Consider the following 24,206-nt stretch of genomic DNA (forward strand, 5'->3'; position numbering starts at 1 on the left):
TCCAAAAGGTAAGATTAAATTATGTATACACTGACATATGACTATATCAACATGCCTACTGCTTTTTGTTAGTGAATATTTTAACTTATTTTTTTAAAAGATTCTGTAATTTAGAAGGTATACATATAATTTACTTTGTTTTCCTTTGATAGCTAGTTAAAATGACCCTAAGTGTTCATTCAGCCTTTTGAATTTTTTCTTGCCTGTTTTTTCCTGTGAGCTTGATACTTTTTATTATTCCAGTAATATCTGAATGAGTTCTTCATATTATACATATTATTGTCTTTATCTGTTGCAAATATTTTATCCCAGTCACTGAAGTTTTTAGTTTTGTGATTTTTCATACTACAAAAATTCTTGTATACATTCAAATCTGTCAATCTTATGCTGTCACTTAATCCCTCCTCCCAATTTACTATGCAGTAGGTAATAATCTTTTCTTATCACCCCCCTTTTTAAGTTTGCCTCACTGCATATGAATTTTAAATATATATGTTTGGTCTATCTCTGGATTTTCTATTTGGTTCTACAACCATTACTTCTGAACCCCACTGAAGGGGAGACTCTGGCCACTGATGAGAATGGCATCAGACTGCTTCTTATACTATACTATACTTTACTATACTATACTGTGGCATATCAGTGAGGGCTATCAATCCTTGGCCTAAATATTAGGGATGAACACTAACCATACATAAAATGAAAGATACAAAAGTCAATATAAAGAAAACAATGATTTCATACATTTAAGATGCTTACCAGTACTCTTTGATGCTGCAAAGGTGTTGTACTGAAAAAATCATCATGGTCATCCTTTGGCAACTGTTCCAGAAAATCCCTCATCTGCTGCTTCCTTTTAAGAGTTCCCACTTTGGCAGTTATCTTAATAGTCTGCTTCTTATCAGAATCACTGATCTTGCCTTAAGAGTCAGCAAAACATTTTGATAAGGATTTAGTCATTTATAGTAACTGCTCTATAAAGTGAAAAGCCTTTGTAAATTCTGAATTGTGTATTCACATTAAATAAACTCAGCCTCTGTTGTTAATATTTCCAAGCCTCCGATACAACAAATGATTCTTTCTACACTGGGATCTGCACAATGTGATTAGATTACAAGACTACTCAGGAAGAAATTACATTAGGATTAGGTAGCGTGAGGTTGAAAAGGTTCTTTACCTGTGAGAGAGGTTACCTCTCACACTTCTCTTGCTGACTACCTAACTTATTGATTTTGCTAAAATATAAACCTTATTGAATTAGGACAGGGATACTGAATATTCCCTAAAGCCTGGTACAGGACTTCTCTGGCAGAAACCCTGGCCAGGAGTGTGTACTCCTGGGAACTATAAAAACTAAACTTATTCTGAATTTTCTTATGAATTACTAGGGGGCCCTACCCAAGTGGCCTCAAATTAACTTAGACCCTTAGAACAATAATCCAGTTATTGAAATCTCTGGATCCAACTGCAGATTTCCTAGAAAAAACTCAAAGCACAATTCTGCTAAGGCTACTATTGATGTAAGTAAGTAGCTAGGTTAGACTTAAAAATTAAACAAATGATCCTTGGAGTTCTTCCTAGCTTTAAAATTTTAAAAACAAAAACAAAAAATACCTATAATAAAACACATTGATAAATAGAAAATACATCTAATGAGTGATCAGAAATCAGTACTGATCAGGAAACTTGCACAAGCCTTTTAGATAGCCTCATCCACCAGAGGGCAGACAGCAGAAGCAAGAAGAACTACAATCCTACAGCCTGTAGAACAAAAACCACATTCACAGAAAGATAGACAAGATGAAAAGGCAGAGGGCTATGTACCAGATGAAGGAACAAGATAAAACCTTAGAAAAACAACTAAATGAAGTGGAGATAGGCAACCTTCCAGAAAAAGAATTCAGAAAAACGATAGTGAAGATGATCCAGGACCTCGGAAAAAGAATGGAGGCAAAGATGTAGAAGATGCAAGAAATGTTTAACAAAGATCTAGAAGAATTAAAGAACAAACAAACAGAGATGAACAACACAATAACTGAAATGAAAAATACACTAGAAGGAATCAATAGCAGAATAACTGAGGCAGAAGAACGGATAAGTGACCTGGCAGACAGAATGGTGGAATTCACTGCTGTGGAACAGAATAAAGAAAAAAGAATGAAAAGAAATGAAGACAGCCTAAGAGACCTCTGGGACAACATTAAACACAACATTTGCATTATAGGGGTCCCAGAAGGAGAAGAGAGAAAGGACCCGAGAAAATATTTGAAGAGATTATAGTCGAAAACTTCCCTAACATGGGAAAGGAAATAGCCACCCAAGTCCAGGAAGGGCAGAGAGTCCCATACAGGATAAACCCAAGGAGAAACACACTGAGACACATAGTAATCAAATTGGCAAAAATTTAAGACAAAGAAAAATTATTGAAATCAGCAAGGGAAAAGTGACAAATAACATACAAGGGAACTCCCATAAGGTTAACAGCTGATTTCTCAGCAGAAACTCTACAAGCCAGAAGGGAGTGGCATGATATACTTAAATTAAAGTGATGAAAGGGAAGAACATACAACCCAAGATTACTCTACCTGGCAGGGATCTCATTCAGATTCGATGGAGAAATCAAAAACTTTACAGACAAGCAAAAGCTAAAAGAATTCAGCACCACCAAACCAGCTCTACAACAAATGCTAAAGGAACTTCTCTAAGTGGGAAACACAAGAGAAGAAAAGGACCTACAAAAACAAACCCAAAACAATTAAGAAAATGGTCATAGGAACATACATATCAATAATTACCTTAAACGTGAATGGATTAAATGCTCCAACCAAAAGACACAAGCTTGCTGAATGGATTCAAAACCAAGACCCATCTATATGCTGTCTACAAGAGACCCACTTCAGACCAAGGGACACATTCAGACTGAAAGTGAGGGGATGGAAAAAGATATTCCATGCAAATGGAAATCAAAAGAAAGCTGGAGTAGCAATACTCATATCAGACAAAATAGACTTTAAAACAAAGAATGTTACAAGAGACAAGGAAGGACACTACATAATCATCAAGGGATCAATCCAAGAAGAAGATATAACAATTATAAATATATATGCACCCAACATAGGAGCGCCTCAATACATAAGGCAACTGCTAACAGCTTTAAAAGAGGAAATCGACAGTAACACAATAATAGTGGGGGACTTTAACACCTCACTTACACCAATGGACAGATCATCTAAAATGAAAATAAATAAGGAAACAGAAGCTTTAAATGACACAATAGACCAGATAGATTTAATTGATATTTATAGGACATTCCATCCAGAAACAGCAGATTACACTTTCTTCTCAAGTGCGCACGGAACATTCTCCAGGATAGATCACATCTTGGGTCACAAATCAAGCCTCAGTAAATTTAAGAAAACTGAAAGCATATCAAGCATCTTTTCTGACCACAACGCTATGAGATTAGAAATGAATTACAGGGAAAAAAATGTGAAAAGCACAAACACATGGAGGCTAAACAATACGGTACTAAATAACCAAGAGATCACTGAAGAAATCAAAGAGGAAATCAAAAAATACCTAGAGACAAATGATAATGAAAACACGATAATCCAACACCTATGGGATGCAGCAAAAGCAGTTCTAAGAAGGAAGTTTATAGCTATACAAGCCTACCTGAAGAAACAAGAAAAATCTCAAATAAACAATCTAACCTTACACCTAAAGGAACTAGAGAAAGAAGAACAAACAAAACCCAAAGTTAGCAGAAGGAAAGAAATCATAAAGATCAGAGCAGAAATAAATGAAATAGAAACAAAGAAAATAATAGCAATGATCAATAAAACTAAAAGCTGGTTCTTTGAGAAGATAAACAAAATTGATAAACCATTAGCCATTAACCATTTTTCATCAAGAAAAAGAGGGAGAGGACTCAAATCAATAAAATTAGAAATGAAAAAGGAGAAGTTACAACAGACACCGCAGAAATATAAAGCATCCTAAGAGACTACTACAAGCAACTCTATGCCAATAAAATGGACAACCTGGAAGAAATGGACAAATTCTTAGAAAGGTATAACCTTCTAAGACTAAACCAGGAAGAAACAGAAAATAAGAACACACCAATCACAAGTAATGAAATTGAAACTGTGATTAAAAATCTTCCAACAAACAGAAGTCCAGGACCAGATGGCTTCACAGGTGAATTCTATCAAACATTTAGAGAAGAGCTAACACCCATCCTTCTCAAACTCTTCCAAAAAATTGCAGAGGGAGGAACACTACCAAACTCATTCTATGAGGCCACCATCACCCTGATACCAAAACCAGACAAAGATACTACAAAAAAAGAAAATTACAGACCAATATCACTGATGAATATAGATGCAAAAATCCTCAACAAAATACTAGCAAACAGAATCCAACAACACATTAAAAGGATCATACACCACGATCAAGTGGGATTTACCCCAGGGATGCAAGGATTCTTCAATATACGCAAATCAATCAATGTGATATACCATATTAACAAATTGAAGGATAAAAACCGTATGACCTCAATAGATGCAGAAAAAAAGCTTTTGACAAAATTCAACACCTATTTATGATAAAAACTCTCCAGAAAGTGGGCATAGAGGGAAACTACCTCAACATAATAAAGGCCATATATGACAAACCCACAGCAAACATCATTCTCAATGGTGAAAAACTGAAAGCATTTCCTCTAAGATCAGGAACGAGACAAGGATGTCCACTCTCGCCACTATTATTCAACATAGTTTTGGAAGTCCTAGCCATGGCAATCAGAGAAGAAAAAGAAATAAAAGGAATACAAATTGGAAAAGAAGAAGTAAAACGGTCATTGTTTGAAGATGACATGATACTATACCTAGAGAATCCTAAAGATGCCACCAGAAAACTACTAGAGCTAATCAATGAATTTGGTAAAGTTGCAGGATACAAAATTAATGCACAGAAATCTCTTGCATTCCCATACACTAATGATGAAAAATCTGAAAGAGAAATTAAGGAAACACTCCCATTACTATTGCAACAAAAAGAATAAAATACCGAGGAATAAACCTAGTTAGGGAGACAAAAGACCTGTATGCAGAAAAGTATAAGACACTGATGAAAGAAATTAAAGATGATACAAACAGATGGAGAGATATACCATGTTCTTGGATTGGAAGAATCAATATTATGAAAATGACTATACTACCCAAAGCAATCTACAGATTCAGTGCAATGCCTATCAAATTACCAATGGCATTTTCCACAGAACTACAACAAAAAATCTTAAAATTTGTATGGAGACACAAAAGATCCCCAATAGCCGAAGCAGTCTTGAGGGAAAAAAACGGAGCTGGAGGAATCAGAGTCCCTGACTTCAGACTATACTACAAAGCTACAGTAATCAAGACAATACAGTAGGGGCATAAAAAGAGAAATACAGATCAATGGAACAGGATAGAAAGCACAGAGATAAACCCATGCACCTATGGTCAACTAATCTATGACAAAGGAGGCAAAGGATATACAATGGAGAAAAGACAGCCTCTTTAATAAGTGGTGCTGGGAAAACTGGACAGCTACATGTAAAAGAATGAAATTAGAACACTACCTAACACCATACACAAAAAAAAAACTCAAAATAGATTAGAGACCTAAATGTAAGACTAGACAGTATGAAACTCTTTGACATAAATCACAGCAAGATGTTTTTTGATCCACCTCCTAGAGTAATGGAAATAAAAACAAAAATAAACAAATGGGACCTAATGAAACTTAAAAGCTTTTGCTAAGTAAAGGAAACTACAAACAAGACGAAAAGAGAACCCTCAGAATGGGAAATATATTTGCAAATGAATCAACGGACAAAGGATTAATCTCCAAAATACATAAACAGCTTGTGCAGCTCAATATTAAAAAACAAACAACCCAATCAAAAAATGGGCAGAAGACCTAAACAGACATTTCTCCAAAGAGGACATACAGATGGCCAAGAAGCACATGAAAAGCTGCTCAACATCACTAATTATTAGAGAAATGCAAATCAAAACTACAATGAGGTATTACCTCACACCAGTCAGAATGGGCCTCATCAGAAAATCTACAAACAAATGCTGGAGAGGGTGTGGAGAAAAGGGAACCCTCATGCACTGCTGGTGGGAATGTAAATTGACACAGCCGCTATGGAGAACAGTATGGAGGTTCCTTAAAAAACTAAAAATAGAATTACCACATGACCCAGCAATCCCACTACTGGGCATATACCCAGAGGAAACCATAATTCAAAAAGACACATGCACCCCAATGTTCATTGCAGCACTATTTACAATAGCCAGGTCATGGAAGCAACCTAAATGCCCCTCGACAGACGAATGATTAAAGAAGATGTGGTACATATATACAATGGATATTACTCAGCCATAAAAAGGAACGAAATCGGGTCATTTGTAGAGATGTGGATGAATCTACAGGCTGTCATACAGAGTGAAGTAAGTCAGAAAGAGAAAAATATCGCATATTAACACATATATGTGGAACTTAGAAAAATGGTACAGATGAACCAGTTTGCAGGGCAGAAATTGAGACACAGATGTAGAGAACAAATGTACGGACACCAAGGGGGGAAAGCAGTGGCGGGTGGGGGTGGTGGTGTGATGAATTGGGAGATTGGGATTGACATGTATACACTGATGTGTATAAAATGGATGACTAATAATAACCTGCTGTATAAAAAAATAAATAAAATAAAATTCAAAATAAAGAAATCGATACTGAGAACTAGGAAAAAACTATTTCTTACGAAGGTTACCTTTGGGGTTGACTGGCTTTTTCTTGGTGACATGTTTCTGAGATCTTTTTCCTCGGGGATCTTCCATGTATTTCCTCTGGCATTCATCAGCAGATCGAGAACCTACAGCCATAGCCACCTCTGACCAGAAACCAGGTTTGTGCTTTGGAAGAGATGCAAAAGCACTATGGAAGACCAAAAACAGTTAAAGAACAAGAAATTCAACTCAGTAAAAAAATAACCTTCTGAAGGCATACCACTAAATCAAGGAGAATTACTGAGCTGAAGGAATTTTATCAAAATCATTCTAGATAACTATTTAGGAAGAAGATAGTATTCTCTCCACTTAATAACTTACTCTAATGCTTAAAATACAAAGACGTAAGTGTACATATCTAGTAGATGCCTTCTATTTTGTTGTAGTCTATTAAACCTGAAAAATCATGCCCAATCTTTCAACATTTTTTCCTAAGTCCAACTAATCAGTGATTAGATTTCTGGGGGGACTCTAGCATGACTAACTTTTCTATACTGCTGCACAAATCTTACTGGTGCTAACTATATTGGAAGACAAGCTCCTAGTTTCTATATATTCCATGTTACAAACTCTTATTAAAAAGTGTTACGCTTGCTTTCATTCTATTATAATTTATAGAACACAGTATTTTAGATATAATACTTAATTGAGGGAAATGAAAATTGAAATAGAAAAAAACTAAGTCAATATAAGGTAGTTCCCCAATTTAACAAACAAGTTACATTCTAAAATCTCACTGCAAATGATTACAGTTAGTCCCCTACATATGAACGAGTTCCGTTCCAAGACTGCATTTTTAAGTCTAATTTGTTGGTAAGTCCAACAAAGTTAGCCTAGGTATCCAACTAACACAATTGGCTATATAGTACTGTACTGTAATAGGCTTATAATACTTTTCACACAAATAATACATAAAAAACAAACACAAAAAATAAAGAAAACATTTTTACTCTTACGCTAAAGTACCTTGAAAAGCAGTAGTACCAGCTACATCACCACTGCTTTTACGCTTGCTTCCGGACATCCTGGGCTTGAAATAAAGATACTGTACTACTGTACTCGATACAGTACTGTACAGTAAAGCACACAAAAGCACAATTACTTGTAAAGGATGCACACATGTGACAGTATACACCAGACATGTGAACTAACTTATGTGACTGGACATGTGAACACATGTTCGCATCTTCGAAAGTTCACAACTTGAAGGTTCGGATGTAGGGGACTTACTGTATTTAGAACCTGGTATACATACTACTGCCCTCCCCCTCCAAGAGATTTTAAATATTGTGGTTAGGCTGATAGTTCTGCCAGAAAAGATTTAACTCACCAATTAACCTATGCAGTGTTATGCTGGTAAATTTTTAACAACTAGTTCTCTGGGGTTAAAAAGCCCTGATTTGTAGTGTTTGTCAATTTCCATATTGTAAATACTCCTATTGTGGCTGATTTCAAGTTACCAACATGGAGTAAGAAATGTGCAACAGCACATAATTATATAGAATTTCCACTACACAGATATGACAGATGTAAAGAACCTCAAGGGCACAGATAATAAAATATAGTAAAATAATTAGGAAGTGATGAGTTTAGAGTTTTAGTTTGTCTCTAATAAATTTATTTAACCTTTAGTTTATATAATTTAATTTTTAATAATGATTCTGAAACATTTAATTTATAAAATTCCTGAAAATTTAAGAATCAACTTTTGTGAATAGATATGATCTAACTACAGAATACCACTCACTCGATGCATAAAAGGAGAACAAATACTTATGGGCATTGAACACTTAACAAATGTTCTACTCTTGCATAACTAATCATTCCACATGTGTTCTAAAGTGGAGAACTATAGGGAGGGGTCTCAAGCTTCCCTATCTGTGTACCTAGCTAACATGCAAGTCTATGATTGCCTAAAAGGACTATTTTGTCATAATAAAAATACTTAATGCACTTAATAAGAAATTAGTCTGTAATGAACACATCTCCTCTAGTTAATCCCAGATAATTTAAAAAGGCAAATGTAATCATATCACTGCAGTCGTACTTAAAAATCACTTCATCATTTTTAAGCATAAAAACCGAAATATGACCTATGTTCTTCCTTGCCTGTCTATTCTCATCCTCTACTGCTCTTCCCTCACTTTCTGTAGACCAATCATTCTGGCCTTTAGTATTTTTAAATATGCTCTCTTACTTTCTACTTTTACATACACTGTTTTAATTTAAAACGTACTTATCATGAATCTTTGGCTTAAATACTTATTTAACCTTCAAATCTTAGTTCTAGTATCTGCCTAAACTAAGTCAGATTTCCCTAATACTGTCATAAACTTCTTACAGGGATTATTTGCTAAGTATCTACCTACTAGGTTATAAGCATGATGGGGGGTACAAAACAGTGGGCTGCAACCAAGAATCACTTAAGGAGCTTATAGCAAAATGCAAGCAAGCAAGTAAAATAAGCAAACAGATTCATAGACTCTATCCCTGAAGATTTCAATACAGTAGGTCTGGGGCAGCAATCCTTTGCATTTTCCAAAAGCTCCTCATGTGATTATTTTGCTTTGAAGTCAGCATTAGAATTGCTTTATGTTGTTTGTAAGAAAGAGGCATTACATCTAACTGAGTGGAAAGTAGGAATAGGTGATAACAAGGAAATGTTACAGGGAGGAGGTGACATGTGAGATAAAATTTGAAGGATGGATAAAAATATAACAGGTGAAAATGAGGCCACAATATTGGCAAAGAAATGAAGACAAGGAAGAACTACATATGGTTAGGGAATGATAAATAGTTCATATTTATAGTACAGTAAATTTCAAAGAAATGGCTGCAGGTCAAAGCTGTAAAAAACTAGAGAAGCATAACCCAAACCCAAACCTGCCATACCTGAATATTTTAATAGTATGCAGTCTAGGCACTTTTTAAACATTTTAAGTAAAATTGTCTTTTTGGGTATGGTTCTATGAATCTTAACAGATATATAACAGAACAGATGGAACAGTTCCATCAGACCGAAAAAAACTCCCAGTGCTACCCCTCTGTGGTCCACCACTATAACCACTGGAAATCCCTGATCCATTTTCTTTCTTTTTAGTTTTGTCTTCTCCAGAACATAATATAATTGGAATCATATAGTATGTAACCTTTTGGGCTAGCATTTTTCACTCAGCATAATACCTCTGAAATTCATTCAGGTGGTTACAAGTATCAATAGTTCTTCCTTTTTATTACTCAGTAGTCCATTCATTATAAGATCATACCAAAATTTCATTTATGAAGAAAGTATCATGAAAATCAGGCAGAGAAATGAGCTACGTAAAACCAAACTGTAACGTTGTTTATGAACTTCTGGGCTCACACTGCAAATTTTGATATATTTTCTTTGTTGTTCAGTTCAGAATATTTTCCCTTGAAACTTCCTCTTTGACCCATGGATTATTTATAGGTGTGTTATTTTTCAACCACTTGGAATTTTTTGTTTTCTTTTACTGACTTGTAGTTTAATTCAATTATGGCCAGAGAACACCCTTTATATAACTTCAGTTATAGTCAATTCATTAAGATTTGTTTTATGACCTAGTAAATGTTCTTTCTTAGTGAATGATCCACCTATCCTTAGAAATAATGTGGTTTTTCCCTGTGGGGTACACTATTCCAAAATGTCAGCTAGCACATTTGGTTGATGGTGTTGTTCAGTTCTTGTATACCCTTACTAATTATCTGTCTACTACTGCCATCAATTACCAAGAGAAGAACACTGAAGTCTCCAACTATAATTGTGGATTTGACTCTTTTCAGTTCAGTACTTTCCTTTTAGTTCTGTCAGATTTTGATTCGTGTATTTTGAGGTTTTGTTCTCAGGTGCATACACATTTAGGATTGTTAAGTCTTCCTGGTGAAATGGCACTTCTATCGTTTTGTAATGTCCTTCTTTATCCTCGATATTTTCTTCATACTGAAATCTTTGATTAGTATTAGTATAGCCACTCCAGTTATCTATTGAGTTTGCATGGTATGTATCTATCCTTTCACTTTTAACTTCCCTATGTCCTATTTGAAGTGAGTTTCCTTTATATAACACAGTGGGATCATGTTTTTAAATTCATTCTAACAATCTGTCTTTTAAATGGTGCATTTAGATTATTAAAATAATTAATGTAATTGTTTTTCTTTCTTCCTCCTGTTTTCTATTTCCTTTTTCTGCCTTTTTTAGTATTTTAATTTATCTATTATATGTTTGAAGATATCTGTGTAGTTTTTTAGTGGCTGCTCTGGGGTTTACTATATACATACTGAACAGTCAACTTAGAATCAGTATCTTACTGCTTCAAGTAAAATCTTACCATCATATAAGCCTCTTCCTCATTTGTCTTCTGTATCACATTTATAAATACTGAAGAACTCCATCATGCAATGCAATATTTGCCTTAAACCGCTAAACATTTATAAGAACTCAAGAGAAGTCTACTGTATTTACCCAGAGTTGCCATCTGTCTTCCTATTCCTCCATTCCTGATACTGACTGCCTCTTTCCTCTCTCATCTCATCTCATTCTGCTATTGAGCCTATCCAATGAGTTTTTAATTTTGATTATCTTATTTTTCAGTTCTAAAATTTCCATTTGATCCTTATTTACATTTTCTATTTCTTGCTGAGACATTATAAATTTCTGTTCAAGAATGTTTGCTTTTAGTTCCTGAAGCATTTTTATATACCTGCTTTAGAATCTTGTCAGATAATTCCAACATCTGTGTCATCCCAGCATTCGCATCTGTTGATTATTTTTTCCATAAGAGTTGAAATTTTCCTGGTTCTTTGTATGCTAAGTAATTTTGGGTTATTTCCTAGGCATTCTGAATGACAAAACTCTGGGTCTTATATATATTTTATAGAGAATATTAATATTTTGTTGTAGCAGGCAACCAACCTGGCTGTAACCTGAGCTATAAATTCCAGTCAGTCTTCTGTGGTTGCAGTTTCAGTGTCAGTTCCATTTTTAAAGCTTTGCAGTGCTATTAGGATATACTGCATGTTGGACACTGGGTGGCTGGCCTGGAAACTGCGTGGAGGTCTACCATTTAGTTCAGTTCTCAAAGTCTTGGGTATGCTGTTTAGGATCAGATCCACAAATGGACAACTCAAGGGTGAGCCTAAAAGTTCATAAACAACTTTATAGGGTTGCTTTCCCTAGGTCCTCCCTCTCTGCAATCTTTGGTTCCCTAGGGTTCCATTTTTGATTCTCTGGCAGAAACCTGGGGTTTTAGTTACCCAGCTCTGCTGCACATTTTATACAATTGTATCTTTCTCCAGCGCCAAGCAGAGGACAGAAAGAGAAAACTGCAAAATGGTTTGCCCCACCCTTTTGAGACGTCTACTCCAACTGGAGAGGAAGGTTCCGCACTTTCAGAGTTTCAGGTATGTGTGGGCCCCAACTGATGCTGTGATGCTTGCCCCTGCTGGATTGTATGGGTACTGGGTTATAAGAGAAAGGAGAAAAGAAAAAGAAACAACTGAGAGATTTCTTCTACTGTTTCTGAGTGTTAGTAATCCCCCTTCCTGTTCAAGCCAGAACTGAAGGGCTTCTCTTTGAGCTCTCTTTGTCTTGCCTCAATGCCCCCTTCCTGGTTTTAGGTGGCCTTGAGTTTAGCTTGGGGGAATATCTAGAGGAAAAACTGGAAATTCACTTCCAGTTTGGTGGTTCTTAAAATTCTAGTCTCCCCCAATCAACCTGTTATTTATCTTCCTGAGTCAACAAAAAGCTGTTCCAAGCATTCTGTCCAGGTGTTACAGCTGTATAGAAGAAACAGAGCGGAGTATGCTTACTCATCTTACTGGGAACTGGCATTTCTGCAGTCCAGGCATTTAAAAATCTCCTTGCATCATCTGACCATACAGCAAAGGTTGACAACCTTTATTAAAGGAAATAATGGGGGATACAGCTGGAAAGGATAACTGAGGTCAACTATTACTCTCAATGCAAGGCAGAAGAAATCTTTATATAATTTGAATTTGAGCAAGAATGCAAGTGAAGGTTTTTGATGTGTCAGAACCACAACTATACATTAAGACTAATCTGGAGTTGTATAAAATAGATTACTCAGATGAAGAGAACAAAGTACAAACACAAGGCTACTTCCACAGTTCAGGCAAAAGGCATTAAAGGTCTGAAAAAAAGAGTAGTGTTAAGAAAAAGGCTGCACAGGCATATCTCGTTTTATTGCCCTTTGCTTTACTGTGTTTTTTACAAACTGAAGGTTTGTGGCAACCCTGTGTCGAGCAAGTCTATTGGTGCCATATTTCCAACAGCATTTGCTCACTTCATGACTCTGTCACATTTGGTAATTCTCACAATATTTCAAACTTTTTCATTATTATTATATTTGTTACGTGATCTGTGATGCTACTCTTGTATTGTTTGGGGTGCCATGAACTGCGCGAATATAAGACAGTGAATTTAATTGATAAATGTTGTGTGTGTTCTGACTGCTCCACTGACCAGCCATTCCCGTCTCTCTCTCTCCTTGAGCCTCCTTATTCCCTGAGGACGCAAGAATACTGAAATTACGCCAATTAATAAGCCTACAATGGCCTCTAAATGTTCAAGTGAAAGGAAGAGTTGCAAGTCTCTCACTTTAAATCAAAAGCTAGAAACGATTAAGCTTAGTGAGGAAGGCATGTCAAGAGCTGACACAGGCTGAAAGCTAGGCCTCTTGTGCCAAACAGTTAGCAAAGTTGTGAATGCAAAGGAAAAAGTGCTCGAAGGAAATTAAAAGTGCTACTCTAGTGAACACACAACTGATAACAAATAGCCTTATTGCTGATATGGAGAAAGTTTAGCGATCTGGATAGAAGATCAAACCAGTCACAAGATTCTTTTAAGCCAAAGTCTAATCTAGAGCAAAGTCCTAACTTTCTTTAATGCTATGAAGGGTGAGAGAGGTGAGGAAGCTGCAGATGAAAAGTTTGAAGCTAGCAGAGGTTGGCTCATGAGGTTCAATGAAAGAAGTGTCTCCATAACATAAAAGGACAAAGCAGCAAATGCTAATGTAGAAGCTGCAGCAAGTTATCCAGAAGCTCTAGCTAAGATCATCAATGAAGGTGGCTACACTACACAACAGATTTTCAATGCAGACAAAACAGTCTTCTATTGGAAGAAGATGCCATCTATGACTTTTATAGCTAAGGAGGAAAAGTCAATGGCTGGCTTCGAAGGACAGGCTGACTCTCTTGATACAGGCTCATGTAGCAGGGGACTTGAAGTTGAAGCCAATGCTTATTTACCATTCTGAAAATTCTAGGGTCCTTAAGTAGATTATGCTAAATCTTCTCTACCTGTGCTCTATAAATGGAACAACAAAGCCTGGAGGTCAGCACATCTATTTACAACAAGGTTTACTGAATTATTTTAAGCCCACTGTGGAGAACTACTGTTCAGAAAAAAAGATTCCTTTCAAGATATTACTGCTCATTTACAGTGTACCTGGTCACCGAAGAGCTCTGATGGAGATGTAAAAGATTTATGTTGTTTTCAGCCTGCTAACATAACATCCATTCTGCAGCTTATGAATCAAGGAGCAATTTTGATTTTCAAGTCTTATTATTTAAGAAATATATTTCCTAAGGCTAGAGCTGCCATAGATAGTGATTCCTCTGATGGATCAGAGCAAAGTAAATTGAAAACCTTCTGGAAAGGATTCACCATTAAGATGCCATTAAGAATATTCGTGATTCATGGGAAGAGGTCTATTAAAATATCAACATTCACAGGAGTTTGGAAGAATTTGATTCCAACCCTCATGAATGACTTGGAGGAGTTAAAGACTTCAGTGGAGGAAGTCACTGCAGATGTAGTGGAAACAGCAAGAGAACTACAATTAGAAGTGGAGCCTAAAGATGTGGCTGAATTGCTACAATCTCATGATAAAACTTGAACTTATGAGGAACTGCTTCTTATGGATGAGCAAAGAAAGTGATTTCATGAGATGAAATCTACTCCTGGTGAAGATGCTGTGAAGACTATTGAAATGACAACAAAGGATTTAGAATATTACATAAACTTAGTTGATAAAGCAGCAGCAGGGTTTGAGAGGATTGACTCCAATTTTGAAAGAAGTTCTACTGTGGGTAAAATGCTATCAATATCAAGGCAAGACCCTCCAACAGCAAAAGGATTACAACTTGCTGAAGGCTCAAATGATTAGCATTTTTAAGCAATAAATTATTTTTTTAACTAAGGTGTATACACTGTTTTTTTTTGACATAATGCTATTGCACAATTAAGAGACTACAGTATAGTATAAACATAATTTTCATATGCACCAGGAAACCAAAAAATTAATGTGACTTTCGTTGTTGAGATATTCGCCTTATTTCAGTAGTCCAGAATTGAACCCACAATATTGCCTAAGTATAGCTGGTAGTTTCTTAATTTTTAAAAAATTAGATTTAAAAAATTAGATTAAAAATCAATAATAATAAAGAGTTTAAACCTAGTTGACTAGAAGAATTACATATTCAGAAACAGGAATGTCAGGCAAAGTGGACAGGCAGGGGAAAATAAGTTTGGTTTTTGACATATTAAGTTAGCTGTAGGTGAGATTTATGTAGAGATGTCCAGCAGGCAAAGGGAAATACAAACCTAAGTACAAGAATTCAGGACCAGAGGAACAGATTTGGGAGTCCCTGTGCAAAAAGGAAAAGTAGAACTTTGGAATGAAAAGATCACTGAGGAATACACTATTGCTAGAAAGCAAGCAGCCAAAACCAATAAGTCTGAAGAATAAGAAAACCTTCTCTGCCTGAAAATAAGATAGAGAAGGAAAATTTAGGAAATCGAGAAAGGAAGAGTACAGTGGCACAAAGATGCCTTAGGAAGAGAAGGTAGATTTGAAAATGAATTCCAAATGTTATAAAGCTGGGGGTACACAAGAGAATGGAACACTGAACGTGGCATGTTTCTATGTTATCCTTCCCTCTTTTATCAATCATATCTTCCTTTCTTTCTACTAGATCATTTCCAAGAACATACCATTACACCCTGGCATGAGTCACCTTACAAACAAGCAAGCAAGCAACTAAACATACATGTTCCCTTATCTTCACAGTCTTCTACGACTATGCATTCTTCTGTTCCCTATCATTGCCAAATTTCTTGTGTTGTCCATCTAGGCTGTCTTTACTGTCTCATTCACTCTTCATCTCTCAACTATGATCTGGCTTCCAATACTAACTACCACACTACTGAAACTGCTTTTCAAGTCTATGTAGCTAAATCCAATTCTCATCATACCTGATTTATCAAGCAGCACTAATTAAGAAACCTTGGACAAATCACTGAATTTTTGAGACTAATTTCTCTTCTATAAATGAGGGGGAAAAGACTGTATTAAATAATCTACAAATTTGGATTCAAATTTAAGGTTTTATAATAGTAAATTTACTTATAAAATATTCCTTAAAATGTGAAGCTAAGTGAGAGAGCTGCATTTGTCTGTGTTCAAATGGTTTACCCCCTGCTTTACTGAGGTATAATTGACCAAAAAAACTGTATATATTTAAAGTGTACATGTGATCATTTGACATACATATACATTGTGAAACGATTACCACAATCAAATTAATGAACACATCTGTCCCCTCACAGTTACCCTTTTTTAGGAGGGAGGGGGAGGGGACTGTCTTGAAATATTAAATGGGAATGAAAAGAAAACAGGGTCACTTTCACTTTCCTCACATGTAGGCTATAGATGGCCACAAAGAACCTAGTTAGAAGTTATCTGTACTCCCCCTCTACTCTTTATATAAATTTTAATTTCTCTCCATGTGTTTTTGGATGACATCTTCCATATTAACAAATAGAAGTCATTAAATCAGCCCGTTATTGAAGTTTTTATGTTGTAAACTGTTTTGTGGCCACTCTAGATATTTCAGAGTCAAATCTAACTACTTACCAATGAAGTTTCTGTAATTCTTTCTTATTCCATTCCTCATCCTGAATTAAACCAGGTAAACATGCTAAGGAAGATCTGTTCGTCTTGCCAGATCCCATTGTCTCAATAACTGGAAGCTCATTGCTAATATCAGATTTCTGAAGATTTTCTTTAGCGGAACATCTAGCTTTCTTCTGTTTCATAAGAAGTTCATTTTCACTCTCCTCAGTTTCAGATTCAGACATCACTGGGATTGTCCTTGTTTTTCTTGTGCTTTTTCTCAAGTGAACCACTATTTCTTCGGTATTTCTTGCTCTGGTTTTCTTAACCCCAGCTTTCCTTCTAAATTCCTTTCCTTTTTCACTCTCTTCATTAGACAAATCTGATGAGGACTGATGCTTGTAAAATGACACAGTTATTTGATTTTCAGTTTTCTTCAATTTTGATAACCTTGTATTTTTCTTAAAGTCAGAGGTGACTGTTTGTTCCTTTTTAGGACTAGGTATTTTTATTTTCTGGTTGACAGTGAGTAAATCACATTCACTACAATCTTCCTTGTTTTTACTTTTATGACCCACACTATACTCAAATGTACTTTCTAAAGTCTTTGTGGGCTTGCTGATTGGACTTGTAGGTTCACTTAAGTTTGATTTACTTTCTTTTTGATGCTTTCGCACTGCAAAATCTGTTACTGCTTTAATGGTGCCAAAGGATAGATTATAATTCATGCACTTTTGCTCTATAATTTTTTTAGATTTGAGTGGTGTTACTAAAATATAAGGTTTCTTCTGATTAACAGCCATATATTTTCTTTCTTCGTCTGAGAAAAACTGTTCCCTTGATGTTAGAATATCAACGGATACTTTGGATTCTTCAGTTCTCTCTTGAATTTCATAAGACAAAACCAAAGATCAAAATTTCAAATTAGCTACAAACAGAATATAGAAAAAATATTTTCACAAATAAAATATACTGTTTCTTTCCCCACAAACTCCATTTTAAACACTACTGCCAAATTAATCTTCCTGAAGCACTGGTCTGTTCAGATCACTGCCCCTTCAATTGTAAACATATACTAATTTTTATACCAATCTGTCCGTGACATCTCACAGTCTACTTAGTGTACACAGTTCCTCTGCTTGGTCTTCAATATAGTTCTAATCACTCACTGTACCCAAATCTGAATGATATTCTATGTCTGTTAATCCACTGCTTCTCAACTTTCATTAATGTCATTCACTCTACTTGGAAAGTTTCCTTCACTTACCACCTGCTTCAATAACCTGTTCTATAACCTGCTTTATTTCTGTTTTCTAACCCACCTATCCACAAATTTTGTCTTGATTCCCTCAACTGAATGCAAGCTCTCCTTCAAATTTCCAGAATATTTTCAAATAATATCATGTTTGACAATGTGCCCTGCATTATAATTAACATACTTATCTTTCAACTGAAAAAAATTCTTAATGGTAAGAATTTCGTCTTCATTTTTGATTTTTTTTTTTTTTTTTTGCTGGAGTTAGTACAGTCTTTCACATATATAGCAGATGCTAAATATTTGTTAAATTTGGAAGTAAAATATTAAGAAGACATAAGGAAAACCACTAGGGTTGCTAAAACCTTACTAGGTATGTAATATATGGAACAGAAGCTATCCTAGTTAAGGAGAGTTAGGAAAACATGGAACTCCATCTGCATGGCCCCATACGCATCCCCAGCGGTGGTCACAGAGATACATTTTTGCTGAATCCCCCAAAACTCCATGAAGCATCATGGGCTAACAACCAAAGCAGAACTTGGGAATCTTTATTATACTGTGTCACTGGTTAAAGAAAGCAAATTAAAATGAGAGAAACTCTCCAATTTGAAACTTAGGAAACCAGAAGCCAAACTAATTTAATTTCTAACTTTAAATTATACAATTATAAATATATACAAATCGTAAACCATCACACCAATCATCATAGTGAAGTACTCCAACAACCTACACATATTATGTGCCATTTTACAAGATGAATGACAAAATGAAAGACTGATGGGTAATACTGAATGCTGGGGAATAAAGAAGCCTCTAAATTATAGTTCATGGAGAAGTGGCACTAGACAAAAGTTATCAAGAAAGTTTCTACATGATTTCTCAATGGAATCATGTATCTTCATATTATGAAGGAAGAGTTTTCTTCTAATTCCTCATATAAACATGATTCAAATGTTCAATTGGAAATGTGAAAATTTTGAACTTTCTAATTTTGAACAAAACCTTTTTATTCAAATATTTTTATTCATTTTATTAAATAATTTGAATAAAGATTCAGACCATTCTGGATACTTCAACCTAAGCTGTATGAAGCTAGTAGTGTTAGTATTGTTTCCTCTCTACTTCTTTAAACACTTATAAGTGTTCCTCACTTTCATTTCTTTTCACCTAGAATAAGATAGAAAAAAATTTAAGCTGATGGATTTAACTCAATATGAAATTTTAAACTTGCTAATGTGTAGAGAAAAGGTTCTTTAAATTCTGGTAGGCAGGATTTCAATGAAATTACTCTGAAAATCCACACTTACACAAAACTAAATTATGGTATTAAGTTCATAGAAGTCTGTACTTGAAGATGCACAATGGATGGTCCTCCTTGCTCTTGAGATTATTACAGTATGGTGAGGAAGGCTGATATTATAATCATTTACAATATACTGTTAAGTATAATAACAGAGATAAATAAAGTACTTTAAGAGCAATACTATAATATATAGATTATAGCATTAAATATACGAAACAATACTTTACGTAAATCATTAAAATACACACACACAATTATATCATCTTAAATTATCATTGGTTGGCACTTTTGCATAACCTCAGTTGTTTAATGTTAGATGTGTTTTTTTTTATATTTCAGTGGTTTTCCCATGGAAAGTATAATGATAATGATAATAATACAAACAATAACAGCATCAAATACCACCACTCAAAATAATGTATGTGACAAGAAGACACTCACTGTCTTAATAGTTTCATAAAACAATGATCTAATGAATCACACTGGAAAAATGATACATCCAAAACAGAATACAGTAATATCTTCCCCTAAACTGAGCTTCTCAAGGAGAAGCATCTCGTTTTATTCATCTCTAAGTTCCTAACAGCTAACATAGATCAAGGTTCATGGAAGATGCTTTAAAAATGTTTGTTGAATGATTTTCCTATGGACACAGCTGGCATGTAAATTACCAAACTTTAGTCTTTTACATTTGTATTCTCAAATACTTTACCAATAATATTCACAATTTGACTCAAATTCCTGAAAAACAGCACTATAAGTGAAAGGAAGGAGTGGAGGTAGGGAGATGATAAGACCTAAGACTAAAGAAGACGAATAAATAATTCAAAGTTAGATATACTTTTAGGGATCTTTTAAATTTCGGAGTAAAAAAGTATATAGCAGGTGCTGTAGCCCCAGGACTCCAGAATACTGAAGAGGTCTAGCAATGACAACAAGCAGTATGCCTAATTTGCGAGAAATAGGATGACTTTTGATAAAATGAAGGATTGAGAAGGAACTGGAGCAACAGTTAAGGAATGAATTTTTGCCAGCTGTATGCAAGCAGTCATCCACATATTTATTCCTTTCTCTGTACTACAAAGGATGAGCATAGTTTCAATGGGGGTGGGGGACAGGGAAATAGGGTATGGTGGGGTGGGGAGTGACATACAGGTACATTTATATCCAGTATGGTGCTGTTTTTGGCAGAAGCAGTCCTGAACTCTTGAAGTTCTGTAAAACTCTTCATTGTAAGATCAAGGTAGAATTGGCATAAATTTATACAACAGAGTCTAGGAATTTTACTCATTATATTATCTAGAAAGGACTGTAAATATTTTTTTTCAGCTTGGGGTCAGGTGGATGTGAGGCAGATTATAGTTTTGGTAGAGTTGACACAGAACAGTTCTGCCAGCTACCTTCATAGCAACAGTCATTCAAAAAGACATGCCATTACCTCCATGAAAGCAAACTGGTTTTGTCTATTAACAGGAATAATATTTAGTACAAAAATATAGGTATCTGTAATATAGGTCTGAGGTAAGCTGGCAGCCTAAATACCTTGCGTCTAGAAAACTGAAAGAACAATCATTTTTCATTGTTATGTTGATCAGTGTTCTTGGTATTCTGATTAATTAAAAGGTATAATTTAATGAAGTAAGCTGAATGCTGACTACAGGCAGTCTACATTGCAGTTTCTCCTCTTAAGCAGTGAAAAAAACCCAGGAATTTTAGGGCAGTATAAGTCAAGAACTCAATACTAAATTTAAACAATTAAACAGTGTGGAGCTCAGGTAAAAATTTACCACTATACCAACAGAGAAGAAAAGAGCAAACATACCCAAATGATCGCAATCAAGGTCATAAGTGGCAGTGGCTCTTTGGAGGACATCTGTTTTTTTTCCCCCTGCATCATTTTTCATTGATTTTCGAATGTCAGGAACAACTCTTTCAGTTTTCTGTTTTTGTCTGGCCTTTCCTTCTTTCTTTTCACAAGACCTAGAAAACAAGTATAGTATTTTTCCTCTAATATTGGTTCTCAAAAAACAAAAGCAAAAAACTAAACCCATAAATAAATAAACTCCCTCAGATAAAGCTTTTTTCCCCAGCAGATTACCTTTAATCTTGCATTATTTAAGCTTTCATGGCTTCTACCCTTTTCCTCCCACAAACAACTTAAGTATAACATCTTAATGACCTCTTAAGTTCTTCTTATCTATGTTCTTGCATTTCCCACTTAAGCTGATATTGTAAGAAAATTACAGGACAAATTCTGCCAGTTGTCTGTTCTTGTAAAGTTTATTGAAACACAGCCACATTCATTCTTTTCAGTACTATCTATGTTGCTTTCCCACTACAAAGGCAGAGTCGAGTAGCTGTGATAGAGGCAGCATACCCATGAAAATACTATCTGCCCCTTTACAGAAAAAAACTGCCAGCCCCTGTTATACCTTATTACATTGTGACATGATTAGTCAACTTACACAACCTATCCCCTATGAGTTTTTAAGGGCAAGAATTAATCAAATTCAGACTTCCCTGGTGGTCCAATGGTTAAGAATCCACCTGCCAAGGCAAGGGACACAGGTTCGATCCCTGGTCTGGGAAGTTCCCACATGCTGCGGAGCAACTAAGTCCATGCACCACAACTACTGAGCCCGCAAGCTGCAACTACTGAGCCTGCGGGCCACAACTACTGAAGCCCATACACTCTAGGGCCCGCATGCCGCAACTACTGAGCCCGCGTGCTGCAACTCCTGAAGCCCACGTGCCTAGAGCCTGTGCTCCGCAACTAGAGAAGCCACCACAATGAGAAGCCCGCGCACCTCAACGAAGAGTAGCCCCCGCTCCCTGCAACTAGAGAAAGCCCGCGCGCAGCAACGAAGACCCAGCGCAGCCAAAAATAAAAGAAAAAGAGTACAAAGAAAAAAAAATAATAAACCAAGTTTTAAAAAAAAAAAATTAATCAAATTCTTCTTTGTTTTCCCAAGGCTGATACAGTGTCTGCTAAGCAAATGACACTTAGTAACTACTGAGGGAATGAATGAATTAAAAAAGGACCAGGCTTCCCTGGAGGTCCAGCGGTTATGGCTCCATGCTCCAATGCAGGGTACATGGGTTCAATCCCTGGTCAGGGAACTAAAATCCCACACGCCATGTGGCGCAGCCAAATAAAATAAAATTCTTAAAAAAAAAAAAGGTCAAGAACTTCAGACTCATGTTTAACAGCTACATGCCTCTTAAAGGGTAAATGATTGTGGATGACTCCTTGAAATACATCAAAGGTTTTATTTTCCTTTTAGATTTATTCCATATGACAGAAGTTCTAGTAAAGTGTTACTGCCTTCTGAAAGTCTAAGATCAAAGGCAGCTTCAAAACTGGCATTTCCAAAAATACAAATTAAAACCACTTTACATTGGTTACATGTGTATATACATTTGTAAAAGCTCATCAAATTTTATTCCTAAAATAGTTTATCAAATGTAAATTATACGTCAATAAAGTTGTTTTTTAAAAAGTTAAAAGGTACTTTACCTTAACTGTTCTAAAAAATTATCAATGTACTCTTTCCATTTTTCTGGAAATCCAAACATAAATTTCCTTATGAGATAATTTGGGTAACCTATTTAATGATAAACAAACAAAAATTACCTGAAAGTCTAGATTTTAAAGTGATGTCATTAATTCATTAAATAATTTAAAAATATATACTTATTGCTTACTATGTGCCAGGCACTGTCATAGATACTGAGGATTCAGCAGTTGACAAAACAAACAAAAATCCCTGCCTTCATGAAAACTGGCTTCTAAACAGAAAGCAAACCAATAAGTAAAACATCTCGTTTGTTAGGTGGCCATCGATGCTATGGAGAAAATTATGCAGTTAAGGGGAATAGGGATAGCAGTGTGTTCATTCTAGGGGAGAAGAAAGGGGGCAGGCAGCTTTTCAAAAAAGGACAGAGACATTCTCACAGAAATAGCATCATTTGAGTAAAGCCCTGAAGGACATGAAGGAGTGAGCAATGTGGCAATATAGGGTTAAAGCAGTGGAAGCAGAGGGAACAAAGTGAAAGGGTATGAGGCAAGAATGTGCCTGGCTTGTTTGTAGAACGACAAAGAAATCAGTGTAGTTGAAGTGGAGTGAGGAGAATCTACTCAGATAGGTAACAGAGGTAGTTGGGGGAGATTATAAAGCCTTGGGGTCATTTTATAAACCGAGTGTTTTACTTTGGGTGAGATGGGAAGCTATAGAAAAATTCTGAGTGGAGGAGTCACAGAATTTGACTTACTTTAACAGGACTGAATTAGCTGCTATTTTGAGAACAATCTGTGGAAGTACATAGGGAGAAACAATGACACCAGTTAGGAGGTTACAGCAATGATTCAGACAAAAGATGAGGAAAGTCCAGATCACAGCAGTGCAGCAGAGGCCTGGGTTCTGGATACATCATGGAGATAATGCCAGTAGGATGTACTGACGTACTAGATGTGAGGGTGAGAGAAACTGAGGATTTAAGTGTGTCTCCTAGGAGTCTGGCTAGCCACTGGAACCATGGAAAGAGGGGAAGACTGTAGCCTATAGAGATTTAAGGGAGAAGACCAGGTTTTAGACATATTAACTCTGAGACACCTGTAGACATCCTAGTGGAGATGTCAAATAAGCAGACAGAAAATGAGTTGAGTGGCTCAGGGAATATTCTTTGTTACAGATAAAATTTGGCATTTGTCAAAATCTGAATGAGATTTAAGCCTAAAAGAAATCAGCACAGCACTGAGTATAGAAAGAGCCGTAGTCTATCCCATCATTTAGAGGCAAAGAAGAAAGAGAAAAATAAGCAAAGAAACTAAGATGGAACAGGGAATGCGGCAGCATGAAAATATGGTATTCCAG

The 24,206-nt window shown here is 35.7% G+C and overlaps 2 protein-coding genes across 4 annotated transcripts in view; one reads left to right on the forward strand and one right to left on the reverse strand.

The window, feature by feature from the left end:
- The window catches only part of FANCM (FA complementation group M), an 84,551-nt gene extending 69,524 nt beyond the window's left edge, over nt 1-15,027 (forward strand). Inside the window, exon 24 of the mRNA XM_059914164.1 lies at nt 12,153-15,027. Coding sequence (XP_059770147.1) covers nt 12,153-12,208 — 56 coding nt within the window. The 3' untranslated portion in view covers nt 12,209-15,027. The remainder of the gene's footprint in view (nt 1-12,152) is intronic.
- MIS18BP1 (MIS18 binding protein 1) overlaps nt 1-24,206 on the reverse strand; it is a 59,437-nt gene that overhangs the window by 11,640 nt on the left and 23,591 nt on the right. For all 3 annotated transcript variants that reach the window (XM_059914169.1, XM_059914168.1, XM_059914170.1), the window contains exons 7-11: nt 22,850-22,937; nt 21,155-21,312; nt 16,793-17,654; nt 6,821-6,984; nt 760-920 (exon numbers count right to left, since the gene is read on the reverse strand). In XM_059914169.1, coding sequence (XP_059770152.1) covers nt 760-920; nt 6,821-6,984; nt 16,793-17,654; nt 21,155-21,312; nt 22,850-22,937 — 1,433 coding nt within the window. The remainder of the gene's footprint in view (nt 1-759; nt 921-6,820; nt 6,985-16,792; nt 17,655-21,154; nt 21,313-22,849; nt 22,938-24,206) is intronic.

Source organism: Balaenoptera ricei, chromosome 2 (genome assembly GCF_028023285.1).
Source record: "Balaenoptera ricei isolate mBalRic1 chromosome 2, mBalRic1.hap2, whole genome shotgun sequence".
Taxonomy (NCBI): Eukaryota; Metazoa; Chordata; class Mammalia; order Artiodactyla; family Balaenopteridae; genus Balaenoptera; species Balaenoptera ricei.